At 39.2% G+C, this 26,331-nt stretch overlaps 1 protein-coding gene across 7 annotated transcripts in view; it reads right to left on the bottom strand.

The window, feature by feature from the left end:
• Positions 1-26,331, bottom strand: part of RAPGEF2 (Rap guanine nucleotide exchange factor 2) — a 194,891-nt gene that overhangs the window by 99,692 nt on the left and 68,868 nt on the right. For all 7 annotated transcript variants that reach the window (XM_040601264.1, XM_040601236.1, XM_040601215.1 and 4 more), the window contains exon 4: positions 13,869-13,952. In XM_040601264.1, coding sequence (XP_040457198.1) covers positions 13,869-13,952 — 84 coding nt within the window. The remainder of the gene's footprint in view (positions 1-13,868; positions 13,953-26,331) is intronic.

Genomic DNA, 26,331 nt, shown 5'->3' with positions numbered 1-26,331 from the left:
CCATCTCTTTTTCTATTAAAACACATCACATTTCCTTTTGCTACATCCAGATTAGAATGAAAAACATCAGTCCCTCTTAACGGCTTATTCTAACCAAGCTAGGTTTATAGCTGGCTTTCAGTGAACGTGCTGTGAAACCCAGACTGTTCCTCCCACCAACTCACCCTTGCCAGGGATGAAATAAAAAGGAAGTTACAATTTAGAAGTGTGTATACATGCACAAGCCATCCCTAGGGGAAGGCTTAAGTGTTCTGACGAAGACTAAATTTGGCATGGCCATTTTCTGACCCCTCAGAAAAAAAAAGACAGAGCCCTTCATGCATGCAGAGCAGCTCTATCGGGAACAGCCTTCTGCTGGGCATAATGCAAGGAGGGAAGGCAGCAGCAGGTTTCCCCACGCTTAAAGCTGCACAATGGAAACCATGAAAACAAGGATTTGTCAACTAAAAGACAGAGGCTCTTCATCAGATAATTTGATCTTCTATATAATATAGGCTGACTTCTCTGATTCTGATTGAAATTAGTGCCTGTCTTTTAGAAACAGTAGGCAAATATGCAAGTGAAGCCCAAGTTGGTTTTGACTGGTGTTAAATATTACTTCTTAATTAAAAAATGGCAGTCATCTGCATATCAAAATAATCAGTAGATTCACATTTTTATTTTTCTTTTTTTTTTTTCTTTTAACTCATGTAATTCTCACAATGTTATTACGTTTCCAGTAATTTATTTTTTTTTTTCGAGTTAGAGCAAAGAGCTGCTTCACAGAAATGGTTTTCAGTTGAAAGGAAAATTGAGATGCTGGCAACTGGAATATGAGTTGAAGAGGCATTTGCGGACCTGTCACTGTTTGCAAATCCTGGAGACATGAGCTCACTACATACCATGGATAAGGATGATTAGACTTATCCAGTGTTATACGATAGCTTAGATGTTCACAGTCTCAGATACAACAGCTCATATGTCAGGGAAGGGACTTACTTGCAACATCAGAGCTAAGTACATGCCACTTAATAAGACTTTGGAGCAGGGGTGTTTCACAAGAGAAAAAAGAAAACCAGTCCTCAAACACCACTGCAGCTCCTTGCTGGACCTAGGATGCAAACTACCCACTGCTGTGGAGGAAGAAGAATCATGGGGTCAAGGGCAATGACACTGGTGCTGGAGCAAGAGGGTGTAAAGGCAGGAAGAGCCCAGCAAGTCAGACAGAGAATGCCAGATGACTAACCAGTCCATGTGAAGGACACCAAAATTATAGGATAAACACCTTAATAGTGTATTAATGCTTTAAATAATTCTGGCTAAAAATGTGTGCAAGCTAATTTGAACTCCAGCTGAAAGCTTTAGCAAACTTCATCAGTATTTTGAACACATTTAGTTAGCATCCTTACAGATGACAGACTATGGTACTTTATCAACATAATACTCATAGGGATTTTTCTTTATTTCTTATGCAAATACAACGAAGATCAGAGGTTGCATTAATCTGGTAATTTATAGCTGACTAGTGAAAGCACTTCAAAAGAAATTCCTGAAAACTGACAGTGAATAATTTGAAATTAGCCAGATTCTGGAGGTTTGCTTCCAGAGAAAGTCCCTTCGGTCAACCCTTGAAACATATGCCTTGTGAACTTCACACAGGTTTTTCTTTTAGTACAGACTACTGTTTTGAAAAATGTGATTAATTTTGAAATTTTATCTAGTTAGAAGACTTATTACAGTAGCAAGTTTGACTAGTTTACGTAAAAAAAAAAATCAGTAAAGTTTCAAGTGTGTTGCTTTTCACTTCAGCTTTTTATAATGTTACCTTAAAACTGAAGTTAAGTTGAAAAATTATTAAAAACCCAATCTGAAAAAGTGCTATAAAGAAAAATGAATTGTTTTGCAAATTTACTGCAAATCGAGGTAGAGGCTCAGGGCTTTTAGAACAACAGGTGATCCTGAATAATTTTCAGACTAGAATACCACTTAGGGTACTTTGTGATTCTTTCTTTGTATATAACAAACAAGAGACATGTGTTTATGAAAATTTCCTGGAAAATCAAGATCTGTATTTATAAACTATATACACAAATATATAAACAAAACTGGAACATAGTGGTGGCAACAACAAAATTTAGCTTGTTGCAGCAGTTCAACTTTGCAGCATCTCTAGTATAGAAAGCCAGAAGGCAGGTACCTCATCAGAACAGCTGGCAGAAGAGATTTTTATTTGGAAAAATAAAAAAATCCCTGTTTGATTTTTAAATTAGAAGTTCTCATCTGGGAAAACATTCAAAGATGCAAGCTTTTTTCCTAACCTATTTTTTTTTTATTATTCCTTTTCTTTTAGACAAAAAAAAAGTATTTTAATAAATGGTTTGAATAAAGACAGCCTTGCTTATGCTTCATCTTATCATCTTAATGATGTCTGTGTTGTCGTGGAGATTACTGTGACATCACAATATCTCCATAACAGTCTCAAAGAATGAGAAATAGTAGGAAAACATTACTTAAGAGGCAAGACCTTGTCTGAACATAATTTGGCTAATTAACATTCATGAAATTCATTAAAACAGAGGAGCATTTTTCCAACTTCATACAAAGCTGTTAGATGTTAGCTCCTAAATGAAGACTGTTTGGGTTTTTTACCTTGAAAAAGATATAGTAAGTTTTTTTAAGTCACCCTATAGACTTTCATAATGAAGGTATTGGAAACTCATCTTTTTAAAAAAAAAAAACAAAACCACACAAAAAAAAACAACAAAAATTTAGTGACTTCACAGGTCATCTAGGTTTTTAATAGTAAAATAAAACCATACACATTGACATATTCCACCCCCAGTTACATGCCAAACTCATTCTATACAACAAATTCATTCGCATGGAGGGCTAAACATGTGACCTCAATAACTAGTTTCCATACTCCCAGTGTAAATGAAAACAAACTGAAACAGTGAAGTAATAGTGGCAATTTTGTTTTAGCTATTTAAATAATAATTTGAAAATAAATTATCCCTCACTTAACATGTTACGCTATGTCTAGTGTCCCTGGATTTATGTTTCAGAAACATTCAAAAACATTAGTGTTACCTGACAGAAAACTCTCAGGCAAGTTAAAGTCTTCTATGGTACGGAATAACACTTTGTTAAAAACACTGTAGAAGAATTACAGTAGCAGAATCATGCTAATAATCAAAACAATACTTTTTATTCCTTCCACTTTTCTGTAGTCCTGCAAATACATAAGTAAAAGTAATTATTTCACCTTATCAAGATTGTCCTTCACCGAAGCTGTCTATAGAAGTTCAAATCACCAGAGTTCCACATGAGGCAAAGAAAAGGCTCTTCCCCAAATATCCCAAACCTAAATGCAGGGACAGCCATCCCAGAATAGATTTACACTGGACTTCTCACAAGAGTTTTCTTGGACATTTTGTTTAAAAAAAGAAAAAAGTTTTTAAAAAAAGCAAAAAAGCAAAACCCCACAAACACAGACATATAAATATATATATATATATACACAAAAAAGAAGATTTTTCAGTTTTGCACTTGCATGCACAGGATGGACTCTTAAGGTATCTCTCGCCTGTTCTGTAGAGTACGCTAATTTTGGTGAGCATGATCTTCCACTCTGTATATTGTTTTAATTGTCTTTTAAATATAATTGTTCAGCAGTAATAAGTCATCTCCAATTTGAGGATTTAAATTGGTCCTCTCTGTCTGGTTAATTTTGCTCCCTAGGCTGGGAAAACTTCACCACCGTGCTCAAAAATGGTCTTTTTCTCCAGCATATTGCCACCACCTCCTTGCTCTGCAGCACACCCATTCCCCTCTCCACATGGGTATACTTCCCCCTCCTGGGTATTCTTTATGCTGTTTTTGCACAAAGTTCATTTTGTTGTTATTTTGGGGTAAGCAATGACCAGGTAACTTCTCAGTTCATTACACTTACAAAACTTGCCCATGAACCCTGGGAGCATGTAAAGCACACACGGTCTTCCTTTTACCCTCAGAAGGAGTCTCACAATGCAGTTTTTTCAAGCGGGGTTTTTTAATGTTTTGCAGGTTTGTACTAAAACCCAAAACTTTATATACTAATAAATTGAATCAGAAGGCACCTTAAATCAGAAGGAACAGATTGCAGAGCAGGTCATCTCACCAGCTGCAATATCAATTGTGAAAAAACAACAGGTTTCTTCTGATAGATAACTTTAAATAGCAATGTGAGCAGCAGTGAATATATCCAGGTATAACAGGTCTCACATTGAAATAACCACATACTTTATTACACAGAGAATTTTCCCCTCATTAACTTCTCAGAAAGAGCACTCCGTTTTTTTTCACAACCCTATATGTATGCAAGTAATTATCATTTCAGTTAACAGCTTTTTAATATTAAAATCCAGCTTGAAATTTTAGAAAGATACCAGCGAGATCTGTCGAAATCAAATGAATATCACATAATTATAATGTACAGAAGAACAAAAGCAAAAGCAAAGATGAACAATGTTTCTGAGATTGATTACTGTTGTTAATTACTTCAAATGGTGACATGCTCCATTAGAAATCCTAATGCTGGGATTAAGAAGGTGTGTCTAACCAATGCAACAAAATAAGCTAGAGTCAGCAATAAAAAAAAATTACTGATTCAAGGCCACTTTTCTTGCAGCACATTTGAGAAACCAGGTATCAACTAAGCAGCACCAAAATTTTTCAACAATGAGAATACATCAACATCTTCAGGAAAACCAAATTTTCAGTGGAATTAATGTTTTTCCCATCCATCCTAGAGAGCATTCTGAAACATTCCCATTGCCCCCAAAAAAGAAGCCCACAACTTCAGCACATTTTTCAAACACTATATGTGGTGTTATATATTGCATCCATAATTTTAAACCCAACTTTCTAACATTTTAAAAAATGGGAAGTGAGAGCTGGTATCATTCATAGATGTCAAAGATTACATTTCCTCTATCAGCTACCTTCAAGAATTCTTGCCTTTCCTCTCCTTGCTTTCTCCTAAAATATTATCCCCCATGAATCTAGGCTGTTAAACCCCTCTGCTAAATTTTAATTTTTTTCTTCAGGTTCTTTTCAGTTACTCTAAGCTATAAAGACACATTCATGCTTGCACACAAAAAAAATTATTCTATCCGTGTTACCTCAGATTTTGGTGTTCCTTAGCATTGGCTATATCCCATACTCATATCACACTTAAAATTTTTTTTATTATACTTACTCTATAGTGCAAAAATAACTTGATTGGGTTCACAGGTGGGACTCACCATAAAAGCAATGGTTTGGATTTATACTGTTACATACTTTGTTTCTATGTTCCATATCACAAATTCCTAAGCATAATTTTGTTATTAAAATATACACATTCAACTTTTTAGTATTTTTACACAGTTGATGTTTCAATGGGGAAGAAAAACACCACTGACCTGAATAAAGCAGAACATAATAAAAGCCTACTTTATTTATTTTTTTTCTTGTTGATGTAGCAATAGTAGCAGGAAATGCCATCTTGACTTAGCTTACAATTACCACATGTGAAACAATGAAAAACTGGAGCAGTGCAAGCACATTCAGATCTACAAGCCACCTACCACCAATTAATGGTGTCTCTCCTATGGAAAGTGTATGAAGTCATCAAAAACATTCTACCAATGCACCGGAGCATCAGCAGGTGACCCAGACCATCTCAAGTCCATCATCAGGTCATTCATATGGAAAAAGACAAAAGTCTGTAGCTCTAGGATATACACCTAGAAACTAGTACAAGGCTTGCATTTGTGAGGGCTTCTGAAGGTGGCTATTCTCCTACAATGAGAATTCCCATCCCTGAAAAACCTTCCCCACCTTAAGGGGAATCAGAAATATTCAGGCTCACTTATAAATTTTTCAGGTCATCCGACACTTCCTGCTTCATTGTTACCTTCTCATCTCCTTGTTACAAACTTGGAAGAAAGCCTGGTAGCACTAGACCCACTACACTAGACTTCTATTTTTATTTTCAAAAGATGCCAACATAATAGATTAAGCCCCTCAACATTTTATCAGCTGTGCAAGAACAAAATTCCAGGAGCGTTGAAATAATTGTTTTGACAGGAACACTGCCAGACAGCACCCAATCTCATAATTTAGGAACCGTGTCCTCTTCTATTTCCCAACACCTCTGATCCTGACAGCACACTTGGAAGATGACCAATTTCAAACCTCAATGAACTCTTCAATTTTTCAGCAGAACAGGAGATGGGGGGAATAAAGCAAAGTGTATGTAATACCAAATTCATTTAGCTGTAAAAATCATCTTAAGTATTCTTATTTTAAAAAATCCTGTACACCACTTTCTGCAAACAGTAAGGACAGTTTCAGATGACATTACTGGTACAAGCAGCATGTGCTCTGCATCACGAACTTCACTGTAACAGCAGGTGACATGACAAGACAAGGCCCTGTTAATTTATGGCTTGCTAATTCCGCTGCAGCCAGAGTTGGGACTGATTATGTCTCGGTGAGGAAGCCAGATTGGGGGAGCTGGACACCCTCCCTGCCAGCCAGCCCGTGAGGAGCTGGGTTCAGGGACAGAACCAGGGCAACTCCAGCTCTTCTGGCACCTCACAGGGAAGATGCTAATGCCACGCCAGAGCACTCCAGGCTTCGCTGGTAACGCTGGCCACGATACCAACAGATGAACATATTCAAGGCCAAATCAGGCACTCCCCACAAAATGTTCCCTCTTGTAAGCAAGCTTTTGTTTTCTCCACAACTTTGAGTCTCAAAAAGTCATCAGCCACATGCACTGTGATAGTCTAATTTTGTGCTTGCAGGTAACGGTAAACATCTCCATCTAAAAGACTGCGTATGTCCTTTTGGGTAGATGCAGATGGTACAAAGCAATTAGGGCTAATTTCTCAATGTCTGTTTAAAATCCATTGAGAGAGATGCATGGTAGACATACACTCAGTCATAAATGGACTGACATCTCCCTAAGCTGAACGAAGAAAGAAGTTGGAGGTAGTGATCTCAGCCTTTCCTAGACTGAACTGTAAGATCACACTCCTTCATGCTTCGGTTTCAGTTGATGGACTGAAATGCTGAACCAAGGCACTGAAACCAAAGAGAAGTCACAATGGCATTGGGGGGCGGCCCCCAAGAACACCATATGCTATACCTTCCCACCAACCTATAGAGACAGTCATGAGAATGGCTTCAGAACAGCACTAGCGAGATACAGAAATCATGACGCAACAAACAGGTCAAGGGAAAATCCAGCAGCAGCAACTAGCAGCAAAAAATGAATGGTTTATATTAAAGAGTGAGAGTTGTGAGGGCAAGCTAAATTCAAAGCACACATTTTCACGTAATTTTTAAGTAGACTATAAACCATAGCCTGGGGAGTTACTTTTCTTTACAAAGAGCCAACGTATGGTCTTTGTGTTTCCATCATGACACTGTAAATCCTTAGACATAAGCAAAACTCAGAAAGAGGGAAAAGCTCAATAAGCTCAGCACAGCTCTCGATCAACTCCCTCTGCAGCTTAAATAACTAAACCAGCAGCTCTCGAAAGCAAAACACTGAGCCTCCTTAAACCTGTTGTTCTAAAACTCAGGTTTCCTGCTCAGAGGAAAAAAACAACAACAACCAACCACAAAACCCTTTTTAGGGGATTTTATTCTGGTTGAAATATTTGTGTATATTGATCACTAACTTAAAACACCAGTTTTGCTCTGTTCTAAGTTTCAGCCAGCAATAGCCATTATTAATAAACACTAAGTTGCAAATATATTAGGGTCATATTTTGAGGGAACAATTTTATCATTGTGATTAGAACTATATCATTTTATTCACTGAAAAGATTGATCAAAGACAGTTCTCTCCAAAATTTAAACATATCATCAGTCAGATATATCTAAACCACACCAAACAGCATGTCCCCAGGGATCACAAAAATTAGGAAGTATGTTTCAGGATACATAAAGCTGTGTAAATGCATGTACATAGCCAAGAGCTTTGCTCCAGCACTATTTACTCACATGCGTTACCTGTTAAAAAAAAAACAACCCAAAACCAGCCAAAATCCCTAACTTTTTCTTCTGAAAGAGTTTACTTTCTTAAGTTAATCAGGACACACTTGGACAAGGACAAATCATTCCTGCACAAATTTAGTTTTATTATTGCTGTAAACACATTCAAAAGAAATCCACGATTTCTTTAATGGCTCTGCAGTAGAATTTGATATTCCATTCCAATTTTCCACGTTGTTTTAGTATAAGAAACTCCACAGGGCTAAAGCATCAGTATTTAAATAGATAGATCTCTTAATTTTGAAGAGGAAAAAACCCAGATGTTCTCTCAACTTCAAAACTTAGTCTTTTAGTTAGAGGAAAGAGCTTAAATAATTGCTCTTGAATATAAAATCTGTGATTGCCAAAGAGAGAGCATCCCTCCATCGCCATATGGAGAGGAGAGAACTGCTTGGGTGTGTCAGTACAGAAGGAAAAGAAGAGGCTAAAGCAAGGAAAGCGTGTAGATGAGTGAGCATTAAGAGCAAAGCCAGGTTTGCACATGGCAAGTTGGCATCACAGCATGCCCAAGCAGCACAGCACACACCATCCAGACAGCCTCTGAAGAATTCTAGGAGCAAAACAGAAAATCCCAAGCACCAGAGCCTACCAGTCTGAGAAAAACTGCCCAGCAATTCTGTATTTTGTTGCTAAGTTGCATCCTCCAGTCATGGAAGCCACGGGCAAGTATGAGGTTAGCTGTTGGAGATCTAGGAGACATTTATGTAGTGCAGCTCCAAGTCAAATAAGATGAGAGACCATGATGAAATTTACACTAGAAGCAAAGTCCTTGAACAAAAACCCCATGGGAAGTCTGAACAGCTGAACAAATGTGATGAGAGCACAGAGCTAACCTAGGGATGCTGGAGGCCATTCCAAAAGGTATTTTGAGAGACTGTCACATTACTGCTGCCAGTGACCATGTGAAAACACAGGAGAGCCAGGACAACCTTCAGGGCATTGCATTTTCTGCTCATTTATTTTCTGGACCTCATACATAAACCTCATTCTACCATGTGAACTGCTTCAGGGTACAGATGCTCAGTGGAAGAGGTGAGGAGACCAAGTGTTAATATTTGTGCTAGTTTGGTGGTTGTTGTGGGAGAGGGTGAATTAAGGAATGTTTAGTTTGACGGTAGTATGTGCCTGATATGTTAAAAGGATTAAGTATGAAAAATGGTAACACTAAAATATGAGATGGGGGGGGGGGAATAATCTTCCTCACATTAAGCCATCAGAATAAAATTTCATTGTTGCAATTTACAGAAATTAAATAGGAGAACTAGACTAAGCTTTACTTATGTAACCAAAAATATGGCAGCTTTAATTGTTTAGGTAAAAATTCTTTAAAAATCTGTAAATTTTCCCAAAATAATATATTAACTGAATAAAATCCAGCCTTACCTTCTGAACACTATTTGCTAGCTCTTGATTTGGCATTTGAAGAAATACAAGCTAAACTACGTTAGAATAGGGAAATAAAATTATACTCATGCTATTTTCACAAAACAGACCTGGTTTAGATGTTAAAAGTTTCCAAAGGAAGTTTAGGACTTTATGTATTACAATATTCCATCTTGAACAATTTATTATTTTTTTAAATTCTGAATGAAAGACTTGTCAAGTAGCTACTTACAAGTAGTCCTACAAGTCACCCAGTACATTATGTAACTTGGGCAAAACTGGCAGCTATTCCATTCACTTCAAACTATTTCAACCAGCAGCTATTTGACCACATTATTGCATTACAAAGTTGCTTATTTTTGGACTGCTATACTATTATTTAATTCTGATTTGAGTGAGAAAGCAGGGGGTGGTCATTTCTTATGCTTTTAGACAGTCTGGGTTTTATTTATTTATTACGACATTCTTCTTCCCTGACTATATATTATGTCTGCCAAATGTAGTCATCACTCCCTCTCCCCAAAGAATTTTAAAGGGTATCTAATTCTAGGAATCAAAGACAGGGAAACAATGATGGGGGGGGGGGGGGGGGGGGGGGTGGCGGGCAGAGAAATTACCTGACATAAAATACACAACAAAAGAGCATTTCCAGTGATATCCACCAATGTGTCTAAGGACGGTATATCTGAAACTAATGCAACTAAATTAGCTAATAGATGTCCTAAATACAAATAATATGCTGAGCATATGCAGTCAAATGCACCAAGGCACTTCCAAGTTTCAGCTATTAATCTGGTAATAGCACCGTATCCTGTTCCTTATAGGCTCACATGCCAACAACCAGGAAACTAAAGCACAGGCCCGAGAAAACCCATCCAAGATAGCAGCAGATTTATTCACTATGGCTATCTGAATTCCCCTAACTAGGTACTACTTTTACCCTGGTTTGTACAGACATACATTTTTGAAGAGTGAAATCCAACAAAGAATAGCAAATGCCCTTGACATTCAGGGCAGGGGAGGAATATATATTTCATTTTAAATTTGGCCAGCTACTGCCCAGCCATCATTCAATGAAGCTGAGCTTGACAAAGGGAGGAGGACGGGCAGGGGGAAGCCCACGATCTGAGCAGCACAGGCAGCTCCTCAGGTCCCACTGCAAAGGCTGGATGAAGCCCAGAGAACTTGTGCAAAGGGACTTACTGCGTGGGCATGGGGCAGGATGTCAAAAAAGAGAGAATAATTTCAAGGTAGGAAAAAAAGTCAGGTGTTTTGGATGGTGAGATGTTTGGGGATAGGAGGGACTGATTACTCTAAGATCTGGGAAAAGAAAAGTTAGGGAAACGAGAATTTTCTGAGTCACTGTGATTTGGAGACAGGAGCTATTTGCTTTCTGCTCCTACACAGGCTTCTCAGCTCCATCCTGCTGTCTTACTCACAAGCTTCACATGTTGCAAAATTATTTCCTGGTGGCTTTCTAGATGGCAAAGATAAAATGCACTCAACTGGGGGGTGGGGGGAAACCTACTAAAATAGTCTAAATATAAGTTTATAATAACTTTACCCACATAACAATGTTCTGGCCAAACAAGATCAAAATTAGATGATCTCAACCTGGCAATGTTTAGGTCTCTTCCTATTACCTGACGTCAACGATGCATCAGGACATGCTCCATTTGCTAAAGTGTAGCAAATTCATCTTAACGGCAATACAACATCAAGACTGCCAAATTATGTAATACTCAAAAAGGTTCTTGAAATTATTACTCCCTTTATGTGTAAATAGTCAGTTTAAGCAAACAGTTATTCAGTAACAGCCTTTTACCACTACTCTTACACCTCAAGCTACCACCCCATCAGCTCCTGGACAGTATGCTTTTCAGGAAGTCTCGCTCCCTGTAAAGTCTTGCTCGCACTGTAAAATTTTACTTTAGTGTTGCTGCTAATCAGTCTCTTCTACCCAGTCTGTATATCTGAGCAGTCTACTATTTCCTTGTGAGTGACTCACTGGCAGTGTAAGTAAAGTTGAATAACTCTGTTTTCTTCTCAAGCCTTTGCTTTAAAAAACCTAAATTATAAAAACAAACAAACAAACCCACCCACACTTATTACCCACCAGTATTCCAAATCAGAAGTTGAACCTGGGTGCCCTCTCACTCTTCCCAAGTTTCTTATTCAGGGATGAGCCTAAGGCCCAGATATTGCAGCTTACTCATTTACAAAGCAAAAATCCTAATTAGCTTCGTCCTAAATTTAAATAAGGCCCTCATCTATCCTTTAATAACTATAGCTTCTGAGCACAAAGCCTCTCACTAGAATGACTCTGGGTTTGCTCTCCAGAAATACTTTCTATCTTATCTCATGAAATTAAAGTTTCTTAATTTTGCTTTCATGGACTTATGTTGTCTTTGTTAATTAACAAATTGTCTCTCTCACATTTACTTCCCAAGATACCAGCTTTGGCAGCTACTTGGCTCCATCCACAGCTATGAAACTTCTTCTAATACCAAACTCCACACTTGCAATTCACCAAGATGTCAGACATGTCCCAGAATACACAGAATAAATACTGTGTTCACTTTTGGACCCCTCACTACAAGACAGACATAGAAGTGCTGGTGTGTGTCCAGAGAAGCGCAATGAAGCTGGTGAAGGGTCCAGGGCAGAAGTCCTATGGGGAGCGGATGAAGAACTGAGGTAGTTTATCCTGGAGAAAAAGGAGGCTGAGGGGAAACCTTATCGCTCTCTACAACTACCTGAAAGGAGGTTGTAGCAAGGTGGATGTCAGTCTCTTAGTTGGATATTAGGAAAAATTTCTTCACTGAAAGCGTTGTCAAACATTGGAACAGGCTGCCCAGGGAAGTGGTTGAGTCACCATCCCTGGAGGTATCTAAAAAGACATGTAGATGTGGTGCTCAGGGACATGGTTTAGTGGTGGTCTTGGCAATGCTAGGTTAATGGTTGGACTTGATGATCTTACAGGTCTTTTCCCAATATAAACAGTCCTATGATTCCATCTCTCTTCGGAAGTTCTCCAGGAGAAAAACCCTTAAATGCTTTGCTTAGAGTCACAGGACCTGCAATTTTCTGTTCGCTGTTTATCTTATTAAAAAGCTCACCCCTCATCAAGTGCCAATACATGTCTGAAGCACAAATACTGCTGTAATTCAAAGGAACAGAAGATTCTTGCCACAGACTATATACAACCACCCTACATTAATTCAGATACCATATATCCCTTCTCCTGGCATCTAAAGGTAGCACTTTCTGCCAGCTTTTTTTCTGGCATTGCCCGTTCATGGATGGCATATGGGACAATTTTCTTCCATCTGCCAGCAGCAGGGATGCTGTGATCTGTTGTTGTGCTACTTTTTACAATAACCAGTTTTGCACCTCTAGCATATACTGTTTGATGGCACATCAAATACACCGTTTTATCAGCAGTGCCTGTCCTCTTACAGATGCAAGTCACTTGCTTGCCCCAAGAACAGGCCACCATCATCAAATGGAAGTCCCAAGACCAGGATTGCTCTTCCATTGAAAGGCAGATGGGAACATCTAATTGTTCATATGTGAACCAACACTAGCTCTGAAGTAAGTTTCCCTCTGCTTAAAACTAGGGAAGTTTCTAGGGCTTTCATTCTCAACATACCATACAGAAACGGGTCATTCTTTCATTCCGCCTTTCACAAATTTTATTACATGCCATTTACTTCAAAGGAGCCTTTTATAGTAGTCTGAATGAATATGCATATAACCAGCATTTTGAAGTTTTTCTGCCCTGCTTCCACTAAAATGATCAAGCTCAGCCACCTTAGTCTAAAATCCTCAGTCATTTGCATTTTCTTCCCATAGCTCAAAATAATTAATATTTTCACTGTAGCGATATAAATTTCAGGTGTCTCACACTTGAACTCACCTTTTTCCATGTAAAATACCACTCTTGGTTGCAAATACACTTACATTAAGCACAACCTTTAAACAGAAGTAGCAAAACTGGCAATAACATGGTCTAAGCATATGCTAAAACACACGACAAAGACTTGTGCAATGGTAAGTAAAGCCTCAGGAAAATATCATAAGCTCTAGTACATCCTATGATTTAAAGTCTGATTACTCACGGGAACAGACTACTGGGTACTTCACTCCATTGTCAGGTTTTTGGTGGTTTTATTTTTAAATTGACAGCATTTGCACAACACTTTGGATGTTTGCCTATTGCCCACAATGACAACTTTCAGCTCTAGCTGGGGCATAAAACAGTTACCATAGGTAGTAAAGGCAGGAAAAGTGTGTTTATGCACACACTTCTATGTTTCATTAAGTATAAGAACTGTCTTTTAAATCTAAAAATTCTCTATCTCTAATTATTTATGTTTAAAAGACAGAGTGCAGTATATTCATAGCTGACATACCTGCTCCTGGGAAGAAACATAGATTCTTTAATGAAGACTGAACCAGACAGCAGGATATACCAACAGGTACCAATATCATCAGGGCTGGAATAAAAAAAAAAAAGACAGTTTAAGGCACTTGATGTAAGTTATTCATAGCACTACCAAATTTGCAGTATGAAGAACGTCAAAGAGGCAAAAATGCTTATAATTACGGAAGAAAGCGACAGTTCAATCATTTACAAAATAATTCCATCAAACTATTCTAATTTCCATCTTCAAATATATACGTTATTAGAACACCTCATTGCATCCACTTCACTTTTTTAAAAGCACATATCTATTTGTTTGGTAACAGCACAAATCCAATGAAATATAATTGAAAAATTATTAAAACGAATTTAAGCTACAGTAAACATGTTGTCTTGTATTTGATCAAATCTATTACTTTCCTCTTGCTGAAGAGGACTCTGGCATCTTCCTCTCCATAAATAAGGCTTCGCTTCCCGATTCTAGCCTTCTCCTTCCTCACCCTTTCTTCAAGACAGAGGTTTGCCTTTTGTTATCAGTCCATCTTCCCACAATGTAAGAAAGCACTGGATACATTTGCAGGTGGTAAGCGTACATCAGGTTTGTTAGTCAACTTTATCTGCTGCTGCTACACACTTCCCCTTTCATGTCACTTCCTGGCATAAGAATAAACTCCCAATCAATGTGATAATATCATTTCTTTTCCCCTCTCTTCATCCTATAGAGGAACTGGATGAGGACTTTGTCATCCAGGCCCAGTTCATTCTGCCATAAATTCAGATCTTGCTCCTTGAGTAATACAAAATCCGTTCCATAGGCTTAGACTCTTGGTTAAATTCAAATAATGTTTAGACAGAAAAATAAAATAGTTTAAGATTACTAGAAATAGCTGCATTATCATGCCATTTTGACAGCCAACACCGAGAATATCTGTACTTTACTTCAGTTTTTACCAATTCTGCTTCTTCCAAAGAAACTCACTGATTGGCTTCAAGTACGCTGTTATGAACTGCGTGAGCATTCTTACCTGAAAGCCACATCCCTATAACACTAAGAGATGCAGATTATTTAATTAATCTGTAGCACCTTCATTTTTTCCAATTACATGTCTCAAGTCTTTAGCAGCAATTAATTCTAATATCAAGCAAGAACAGCCCACATCTTTTAATGATGATGACAGCTTAGTATTAAAACCTAATCTTAAATCTAAGTAGGCTATGTACATGTTAGCAGCGTGTTTTTCATTTGAAGAACTTCAATTTAAGAAGTACCTACACAGTGAGGTCCTCAAAACAGGAGTGCCATTTCCTCAGCACTTTCCATATTAGGCTTTCTCAAGGGAAAGCTGAAGTTAAAAAAAGAGGGAAGGAGCTGGCCTGAAACAGCTGAGACCACAACAGGAAACCATCCAATCTGAAAACGTGCTCCATTTCCATTTTGCACTGTATAATATAACCGTGAGATAAAGGACAAACATCAGAAACATGGATAATTAACAGAGAAAACACCCATTTATGTCCGAGAACACAAGAACCGATTAAGATGATGCAGCCTGTATTTCTTTTCTACCAGCCTATGACCTGACCAGTGAAGCCACACTGGTCAGCCACAGGCACCAAAGATGACTTAACATCTTCAAAATGAAGACTTCAGGAAATATTTCTTTATACTGATAGACAACAGAAAATGAAGTGATAACATGGTGTCACAGCTAAAACAACAAACCATCTTAATTTACATGGCTGAAGTGCACCAAGCTACCTTTTCTGAAGTGCGTTTCACATGCTTGTTTCTCACCTGGACCTGTGCTGCCCTCAAACTTGTAAGTCCAGAAGAATCGACATTGAACATAACTACAGAAAACCAGGTTAAAGCAGAGAAACGCAAGAAAGCCACCACTTCAAAAGAAAATACAATTCTCAAAAGCATAAACATGCACCTGAGTTGTCACACATCTTTTAAGCACTCTTCCCCTCAAATGAGTCCAAACTTGACAGGTATACTGCTGCTGAACTGCATGTCTGTTGGGATTTTTTGTTGTTTCTGGTTTTTAGTAGATGCCATTCAAAATACAAATGATGTGCGCTAATTAGCACAGTACAAATTTTTTGAAACGGACATTTTCAGCAACGGCTATAGAGTGAGTGATTTCCCAAACTGCTGTGATGTAACTCTTAGGATGTCAATGATAATTTTTTCATGTGGATTACTGTGCATTATATTAGCACATAGGAAGTTCTGTGAGCTTTTTTTTCCCCTCTTCATAAAAAATTGACAGTTTGATTAAGTATAAAAGTGTAGTCTGATAGAAGAAAACCTCAACTGGGGTCACACACTTTAGAACTCCAAAGCAAAAGTAATCTAGAAGATCTGTTTATACTTTTACAGAAAGCCTTTCCCAAGGATAAAATAATTGAAGAAAAAAAAAATATTTAAATGAATAGAAAATATTTTAACTTTTGCAAATCTACTAATACACAAGCTTTTCTTTCCCTCCTTTAATAGCTGATGAACCATTTTAGATCCTCTGTCAAATCACCTATTAGTAAGGGGCTTTAGTTGCCTTTTCTCATGGGAGATCTTTTAGCTGCGAAAAGGCAGCCACTGGCTTTCACAAGCACTAGTCAATATGTTCAATAGTGAAATTCTTAATGCTACTTTTGAATCCACCTTTGAATCATTTAACGAACAGCAGTAATGATTATACATTTAACTGCAATGGTTTAACTTTTTCTTATTTGGTCACACACAGTGTGAGTTTTCACTGAATCATTCAACTCAGGTTTGTCTTTTTTTTTTTTTTTTTTCCAGTTCACAGGTTAATCCACTTCTGCAAGTTAGCTCTTCAGCAGTCATTGCTCCTCATTTACTTGTCATAAACATCATAATTTATCTACTTTATATATAATCAAAAGAAGCATCTGTTGTTTAACAGCTGGAAGTGCTGATTAAAAAAATAATAAATCAAACTAGGAATATGATCCGATTGGTTTTATTTTCCTTTTGCTTTGTGTACTTTGAAAACTTTATTTTTACAGCCACGTTTGAGAATTTTTAAGCTCTAAGGTACTTGCATCATGTATATCTACTGAACTCAACTCCTTAATTATATAAAGTTTAGAAAAATCTTTAATATTGCTGTGTCACAACAGTGGAAGGTTCCTACAGAACATCTCTGTATCTTCCCCAAAACACACTGTGTGTTCTTTTACACTTTCACTGCTAGCCAAAACGTCGTAAGTATTTCCAAGATAGTCTTCAAGAGCAAAGAATGCTGATGGATTTTTATTCTCTTCATTTTTACAACTAGTGTCTTAATGTAGTCTTGAACAAAACATCTGAAAAAATGCACACATATAGCAAATACATTCCTTCCTCCAGAACACACAGGCTTCCCTCCAAAAAAAAAAAAAAAAACCACCACAAACAACAAACACCCGCAGACAAATGAAAGACTGATCTATTCTTTTCATATGAAAATATATTTAACTCCTGTACTTCTCAACACTTGCTACACTTCCAGTTGTTTAGAATTAAGCCTCAAAGCCATTTGGCAGCCAGCTTTTACTAGACAGTGTGCTGTTAAAACACATACAGCTCTTCCATTTTAAGGATCCTGTGCTTTCCACAATCCCATTCAAACATCAGGTGGCTTTCAATCAAGTTTACATGTTTTCTGTACTATGCTTGACATCCGTTCATCAACAATGCATTTGTATTCTTTAGGACTTTCATGCCTGTAACAAAGGAATGACAGAAGGAACTATAAAAGAAACCTATACTGAACTACAAAAGCACTTCTTCAAGCCACATGAGGACTCATGCAAATACGATTTTAGCCAATGCAGAACACTCACATCTGAAAGTTTTTCTTTGCAATCACATTTTAGAATGTGATGTTTAAAAACAAAGTCTAGAGAGTATACCTAAACCTAATTATGACATTTTCTTTCACTGCTAGAATATTGCCTACCACTGGCAGCCCACAGAGTTATCGAGAAACTGTATTTGACATTTATTCTGTCAAAGAGATGACAGCAAGTTGTGCTTGGAAGGGTTGCTCTGTGAATAGGACACATCCCTGACTGGGTTTGCAGGAGGGTATTAACTCCATGTAAGCATTTCATCCAGAATTAGCTGAAGCAAAATAGATGCTGATGACTTCCCCACAGAGGATCTTGAGAAGGAGACTGAGGGTTTTTTTGGCCTAGGGACAGTTGAGGGGAGGATCCAGTAGCACCTATCAGTCAAGCCAATATAGAAAGGAAAGGTATTTGATTAGGTAAGATCTTTCCAACAACTAGTTTGTAAGGGTGCCGCTGATTTCCGTCATCACCACCCACCACTGAAGCAGCAGCTGCCAGCCAACACGAGACTGAAGTGCAGCCGATGATCCCGATCAGGCTGAAAGCAGAGCCTGGCCAGCCCAGGCACACAGCGCTTCTACCCATGTCTGAGCTCCTGCCCCCAACCTCCACCCAGCCTCACAAAGCTGCATGCACAGCAGGAGTCGAAATACTTGAAATCAAGAGTTATTGGCACATGTCCATTTGCAAGCAGGCATTCACAGATGGCCTTTGCAGGCAAGAGATCACCTGTTGAACCGAAGTGATGGAGTATGTTGCTTCAAATATGGAAGACTGGTGGGACTTTCTTTGGGTTTTGTTTGTTTTTATCTAGTGTTCTGGTTATTCATCTGGAGGAAAGTCAGGACTACTACAAGTTATACTGCCTACTGAATTCGGCACAGCTATCCACCTTCCCAAGTTACAGGAAACAAGATTTATTACCAAGGAAGTAAGATGACACAGGCAATTTATCCTGCAGAGGATTAGAAATAAGTCAACCCAGAAGTCACACATTAAGGGGCAGTCAGAAGAACAAAATCAATACCTGTAGTCCTTCTGTTCTAGGTATATTAAAGCCAGCACAAGCCCCAGTGAAACCTCGGTCACACAAACTTCCATCTATCCTTTCAGAACCAACAGGACTATGGCCAGATTCAAGACACCAGCTGCACTACAACTAACTTGTGTAACTTGTGCGTGTAGACACGCACTCAAAGCATTTGACTACAGTGCAGAGGAAAGAGCCTAAATCTTAAGAGTAAGAAGAGCAAGAGATCCTTAGCAGAAGATAGGATTTGTATTCTGTGAAGACAACAAAAAGACTCAGATACCAAGATTTAACATTCTTTAACTGCTATGATAGAGCTCCCTACTGATGAAGTTCTCAGAATACTCAGGTTCTAGCAGCAACATTGAAGTGGTCCAGAGCTGAAATCCAATGCCAAAACAGTCATCAATATGCAGATGAAATATATGAAATACTGCACTCGAGTTACTTGCACAAAATTTAAATAAAGCTACTTTAAATCTTGACTCTTGTATTGTAGCACTTCTGAGAGCAGAGGATTTCCTGGAAAATCTATATTTAATTTCCCGGAATACAAGCAAGCTTGACTTATGGGAATTTGGGAGCTAGAAACGGAAATCCAGAGACTGGATTCCAATGCCTTCCCATCACATTTCCTTCTCCAGCTTCCTTGACGTAGGCCTTTTAGGCAACTACAACCTGCAGCCAGACAGCACACTTCTCCATTTTGAAAACGACACAAAAAATGGAAACTTAACTTTGCAAATTAGCTGTCATTCCAACTGTTCTGTTTGGAAACCTCAGTTACATAATTATGCAATACCCTATCACAGCATCACTAGGCTCTCACTGCTGATAAGGTTGTACAGTATTTTCAGACTTAAGTCTTCACATTTTCTAGGATATAACTGTTCTTTGAGACCTTAGAGGTGCTCAAAGTTAAAAAAGAAAAAAAAAAAATATCAGGAAATGTTTATAAATCTGCCAAGATCCAAAACGTTTGCAGGCTTCCTCAAAGTCTTCAGCACTTGTATCAAACTTCATGCTGTGAGCTATTTATTCCACTAGAACAGACACCTTCTTACTCCCAGATGCCCAACTAGCTACATAAACTACTTAAAACTGAAGTTTTATTTTCTAATTATAGTTGGTTTTATTTAAGCAATCTGCAGCACTTGCATACCACATTTGTAACTAAATCAATGTTAACAGCATATCAAAGAAATTATGCACAAATAACTTGTTTCAATACACAACCCCCACATGTACTGACTCTAAGGCATTTATCTACAGTAGCATAACTGTTATAATTTTGGCTTTCAGATTTTCTGAGCATATAAGATGCTAAAAAAAATTTAAAAAAATATTCACCTACAATAAAGATTTAAGTTAATCTGCTGAAAGATCCAAGAAATCTTAAATATCTACACCACCTCGAGTGTCTTCTTCTATCCTAAACAAGCTACATTTAAATAAAGCAATCCATTTCATTCTCATTCTCCATCAAAATGACATGTAGCACTACTAAAAACCCTGGAATAATTAATCATATTCAGTGCATGCTTACTTGTGTGCATTTGGTGCAACGAAGATAATGAACACCATAAGTATGTACAGTGGCAAGGATTTGCAGGTCTTCAGGATGAATGATGTCAAACACACTTTAATTCTGTCACATAAGACATCATTTCAGTGCAAAATTCAGCACCTGGACTTGAAAACACATGCTAAACAGAAGACACTGCTGCTCTGACCACCTTCTGATCACTGGTTTCTTCAGCCAATTCCTTTAAGACAGCACTTGAGAAAAACCTAAGCAGTATGTAGGTCTCAATGGAAACAAAGCATGGGAATGGCTTCCATGTAATTACTGCTTAATATTCCTTTGACAGGACACGTCTATCCCGAGACCTAAACAGAGGTATAATTCTCTCTCCAACATTGGACTGAATGGTCCAGCAGCACCAGGTGCTGGAAGGACCCCTAACATCAGTCAAACATCTAGAATTACTTTCCAGTTCAGAGGTATTTTCAAAACTACTTCATAAAAAGGTAATTAATTCAGTAAGAACAATATCTTCGTTGTGAAAGAGCTAGTTAGAATTACTCTCTCCATAAATCATTAAAATCTCAACCACTAAAGTATTCATCCATGACTCATATTTAAACGGGACATAGTACCTTTCCTACAAGCGATGAGATTTGTAACTGTTTTCATAAAAGAACTTATGTTACAAACTAAGATGTACCTAGCAGATTACATTTTCCTGAAATCATACTCAGCGTTGTTGAAAGTTGAATAAATTTTCAGAAAGTGAATGAAGTAGTTCAGAACATACACTGCTTATACTCCCAGATCTCCCCTGGAGAGGAACAAAACCAATGAAAACTTGACATCTCAGAACTGGGACCTCTTTCAGGCATTTAAGCACTACACAAGAGGAAACCAAAACACTGCTCTGCAAGCTTGTGCTCCATAGGTGTTCCAAGCAGATTAAACTGTTTGTTTCTTTTTGCTCTTTTTGTTTATCCTTTGTATGCTGAAAGTTACAGGTAGTTTATTGTTTTAATTGAGTAACCACTGCCACAAATAGACATCAGCCCTGAAGTGCCTTGGGATGTCAAATATTTCTAAATTTAACGATTCTCTCGGGTAGACATCTCATTGCCTGAAGATCCTGTCCACTAGCACTGTATTGTTATAACACTCAGAACAATCAGAAAACTGTTTACTCACACTGTCAGCACTATCCATAATCATCCTCAACAGGCTAGATAAGCAATTACCTGACATCTGCCAGAGCGTTTTTAGATGCCTTTGATGACTTTAAGAGGTATATCCCAAACACAGAAGTAAAACAGATTGGGTACTTAATGTATCACCCACACACAATTTTCAGACGTTTGTTTTTTTAAAAAATGAACACATTAAAGTTACATTTATTCTTACTTCTAACCTTCACTCTAAATGTAAGAAAAAGTTAAAATATATCCAGTAATAAAACTGATAACTCAGAATTTAGAGCTTATAATTTTTATTAAACAGGCATCTTAAAGTGCATATTTCAACTGATATCCATTATTATCTTTTTTTAATGGTGTCTTGCTTCCTGGTGGTAAGAGTGGGAAATAAAGAAGAATGAACCACAAGAAACAATTTGTCAGTATTTATGAAAACAAATAATCAGAAGTATTTTTTAAAGTATTAACTTGTATCCTTTTCCACTTCTGAAAGTCAGTAAAATAAACCAGAAAAATCAAAGCAGAGATTATTGCAGAGTGTCAGTAATGTGTACAAGTAAAACAGCTGATTAAACAGGCAACCAATAAATACATTATGCAAATATACACATGCAAGCTAATAGACCTATTCTCATTGAAGTCTTGGGATTAAATTTGTAGAGTGAGTTAGCCCTTGATATCAGAAGAGAAATTCAGAATGAAAAAATTGTAGTCTCCTAAATCATCAGGAAAACAATGACAGGACTAGTAAAATAAAATGCTCTTGCATCCAAAAAGCTCTGAGGTCAATCAACACAGACAATTCTGCTGTTAAGTCTTACACCTTTCTAATATTTCTCCCAAACCAAAGCTTTTATTCTCAAAATTACAAAAACAAACACAATAGTATTGTTTTAGTGAAACATTACAGTCAAGAAGGTGCAAGTTTAAAACCTCTCAAAAAAACTTTACTTCAAAGGTTTAAAAAACTTAATTCAAAGAAGTCTCAAAATCAGGTCGAACAATAACACAGAAATTTGGAACTGGCTGCTGGCCAACAGACTGTAACATTGATCATTGACACTATTAAGAAATCTTGATTCAGTGTCTGCTCATACAGAGCCAACTGCCAAGTCCTTGAATGTTTTTGTTTTAATGATACACATTGCCTAAGAAACTCCCCACAGAAATTGTATCCACCACACGAATTCAGGTTCCTGATTTACTGCAGTGCAGAACTGGCAGTACCTCAACACTACTTTAGCAACTGCCCAACTACCAGAAATTACAAGACACCTTTAGGAACACTTTAAGGAGAAAAAGAAGAAAAAAAAAAAAAAACAGAAACAAAAACACAACACCAACACACCAACACACAGACCAGCCCTGCTGCAGCAGTTCTTTACATTATTAAATATACTGCTGTACAGAAACCTATGGATGCTTCAGCAGAATGAATATATATTGCCTGCAGAGGTCTGCCTGAAAATTTGGATACCAATCCAGACAGATCATAGAATCATTTAGGTCAGAAAAAAAACTTTAAATTCAAGTTCAACCATTAACCTAACACTCCCAAGTCCACCACTAAACCACATCCCTAAGTGTCACACCTACACATCTTTTAAATACCTCCAAGGATGGTGACTCAACAGCCTCCCTGGGCAGCCTCTTCCAATGCTTCACCACCCTTTCAGTGAAGAAAATCTTCCTAATATACAATCTACATCTCCTCTGGCACAACCTGAGGCTGTTTCCTCTTGTCCTATCTATCACTTGTTACCTGGAAGAAGAGACTGACACCCACCTTGCTACAACCTTATTTCAGGGAGCTGTAAGAGTAAAATAAGGTCTCCCCTCCAGCCTCCTTTCCTTCAGGCTCACGAACCCCAGTTCCCTCAGCCATTTCTCATCAGACTTGTGCTCCAGACCCCCCACCAGCCTCGCTGCCCGTCCCTGGACACGCTCCAGCACCTCCCTGTCCCTCTTGCAGCGAGGGGCCCAAACCTGAACTCGGTACCTGAGGTGCGGCCTCACCAGTGCCGAGCGCAGGGGGACGGTCACTGCCCTTGCCCCGCTGGCCACACCGTTTCAGACACCAGCCAGGACGCTGCCGGCCTTCCTGGCCACCTGGGCACCCTGCTGGCTCCTGCCCAGCCGGCTGCCAGCCAGCACCCCCAGGCCCTTTCCCCCCAGGCCCTGCCCAGCCGCTCTCCCCCAGCCTGTAGCGCTGCGGGGGGGTGCTGTGACCCAAGGGCAGGGCCCGGCACTGAGCCTGCTGGAACCTCGTACAGTGGCCTCGGCCCATCGGTGCAGCCTGCCCAGACCCTCTGCAGAGCCTCCTGCCCTCAGGCCGACCAACACTCCCGCCCAGCTGGGGGCCATCTGCAAACTGGCTGAGGCTGCGCTCCATCCCCTCAGCCAGGCCCTCCATAAAGACACTGAACGGGCCCCAGCACGGAGCCCTGGGGACACCACGTGTGACCGGCTGCTGACTGGATTTAACAGTACACCCACCCAAGCCATGAGCAGCCAGTTTCTCCAGGAGAACGCTGTGGGAAACTGTGTCAAAGGCTTTACTAAAGGCTACATCCACAGCCTTCCCCTCATCCACTGAGCAGGTCACCTTGTTTTAAAAGCAGACAAGGTTCATCAAGCAGGACCTGCCTTTCATAAACCCAGACTGGCTGGGCCTGATCCCCTGGCTGTCCTGCACATGCTGCATGAAGGCACTCATAACCTGCTCCATAACCTTCCCCGGCACCGAGGTCAGGCTGACAGGCCCGTTCCCCAGATCCTCCTTCCACCCTTCTTGCAGATGGGCATCACATTTGCTAACCCTCAGTCTTCTGGGACCTCCCCAATTAGCCAGGACTGATAAATGATGGGAAGTGGCCGGTCAGCACTTCTGCCAGCTCCCTCAGTACCCTTCCATGGATCCCATCTGGCCGCGTGGACTTGTGTGTGTAAGTGGTGTAGTAGGTTGCTGCCCATGCCCCCCTTGGATTATGGAGGCTTCATGCTGCTCCCTGTCCCTGTTGTCCAGCTCAGGGGGCTGGGTATCCAGAGAACAACTGGTCTTACTATTGAGAACTGAGGCAAAGAAAGCATTGAGTACCTCAGCCTTCTCCTCATCCTTTGTCACTGTTCCCCCTCGCATCCAAGCAGGGATGCGGATTCTCCTTAGCTCTCCTTTTATTGCTAATGCATTTATAGAAATGTTTTTTATTGTCTTTTATGGCAGTAATTGGATTAAGTTGTAGGTGGGCTTTGTCCATTCTAATTTTCTCCCCGCATAACCTCCCGACATCCTTGTAGTCCTCCTGAGTTGCCTGCCCCTTCTTCCAAAGGTGGTAAACGCTCCTTTTTTTCCTGAGTTCCAGACAAAGCTCTCTGCTCATCCAGGCCATTCTTTTGCCCCACTGGCTCATCTTTCGGCACACAGGGATGGCCTGGTCCTGTGCCTTTACAATTTCCTTTTTGAAGAATACGCAGCTTCCCTGGATCCCCTGGCCTTCAGGACTGCCTCCCAAGGGATTGCATCAAACAGGCTCTTAAACAGGCCAAAGTCCTCCAGAAGTCCAAGGTAGCAGTTCTGCTGATCGCCCTCATTACTTCTCTGAGAACTGAAATCTCTGATCATTTCATGGTTGCTGTGCCCAAGACAGCCTCCAACCATCACATCCTCTGTTCACAAACAGCAGGTCCAGTGGGGCACCGTCCCTAGTTGGCTCACCCACCAGCTGTGTCAGGAAATTATCTTCCACGTACTCCAGGAACCTCCTAGACCCTTTCCTCTCTGCTGTGTTGTATTTCCAGATGCTTCAAACAGACATATTCTGGGTTGACTGTGTATTCAAAGCATTTAAAATAATTTTCAAAGTGTCTCATTTTATGACAGAGGAAGAAATGTTTTATAGGGCCTCTCTGAAGTCAGGAAGAACATTCAGTAAACAAGGACAGTAAATGCAAAAATGTGGCCCAAGCCTCCACAAACAGGTGCAAAACCTAGAAATTCTGGTTAAAAGTATTAAAGACTACAAAATAATAATTTTACTGATAGCTTGGAATATGACTAGTGGAAACATCAGCTTCACCCTCATACAATTCTCTAGAAAACACTACTTTCTGTAGTGTTTTAGGGTTTAAGTTTTATATCTATAAGATATAAACATATATAGCTATAGATTGCATATATCATATCTATATTGTAAAACCTGTTTTTATGATACCACCAACACAAAACCTCTTGAACACGTACAGAACTTAAAAGCACTCCACAACACAAATGTATGCATCACAAGACAAACTTCAGCGAGGTGGTCTCAGCAGAGCTGTTCTGTTTAAAAATCATGCGCCCATAGCTAAAAGGAGCAGCTTTTAACTCATTTTTGTCACACATCATTGCACAATTAAGTCAGGCTATGCAGAAATGTACAGCAACTTTGGCATCACTTTTTGTTGTTTTGAATGCACTGCTTCTGTCCTCCTCAGGGTCTTCAGGGCAATATGCTACTGTGAAAGAACCATGAATTCGTTAAATGTCACTTTTAACGTAGGACTTAAAGTTTGACTCTCAGATTCCCAGAGTTAAAGACTACTCATAGATTTATTTCTCACCTGTCCTTGTGCAGAAATACTGTGCGTTAATTACATGGACCTACAGCTGCAAATAAAACGACCACTTAGCCATTTAGCTAAGACACACTCAGAGGCTTTACAGCTACCTCCCAAATCCCTACTTGACTTTTCGTGTAATGCATGGTAGCTGGACCGATGACAGCACTGCTCCCTGAGAAAAGCATCCTCCTGAGGAGGCTCTGCAAGTTCCCTGCCAGCTGCCGCCCCAAGCCCATAA

This window comes from Falco naumanni, chromosome 1 (assembly GCF_017639655.2).
Source record: "Falco naumanni isolate bFalNau1 chromosome 1, bFalNau1.pat, whole genome shotgun sequence".
In the NCBI taxonomy this organism is placed as follows: Eukaryota; Metazoa; Chordata; class Aves; order Falconiformes; family Falconidae; genus Falco; species Falco naumanni.
The sequence above is the reverse complement of the archived record's forward strand: the minus strand, read 5'-3'. Positions and strand labels throughout refer to the sequence as shown.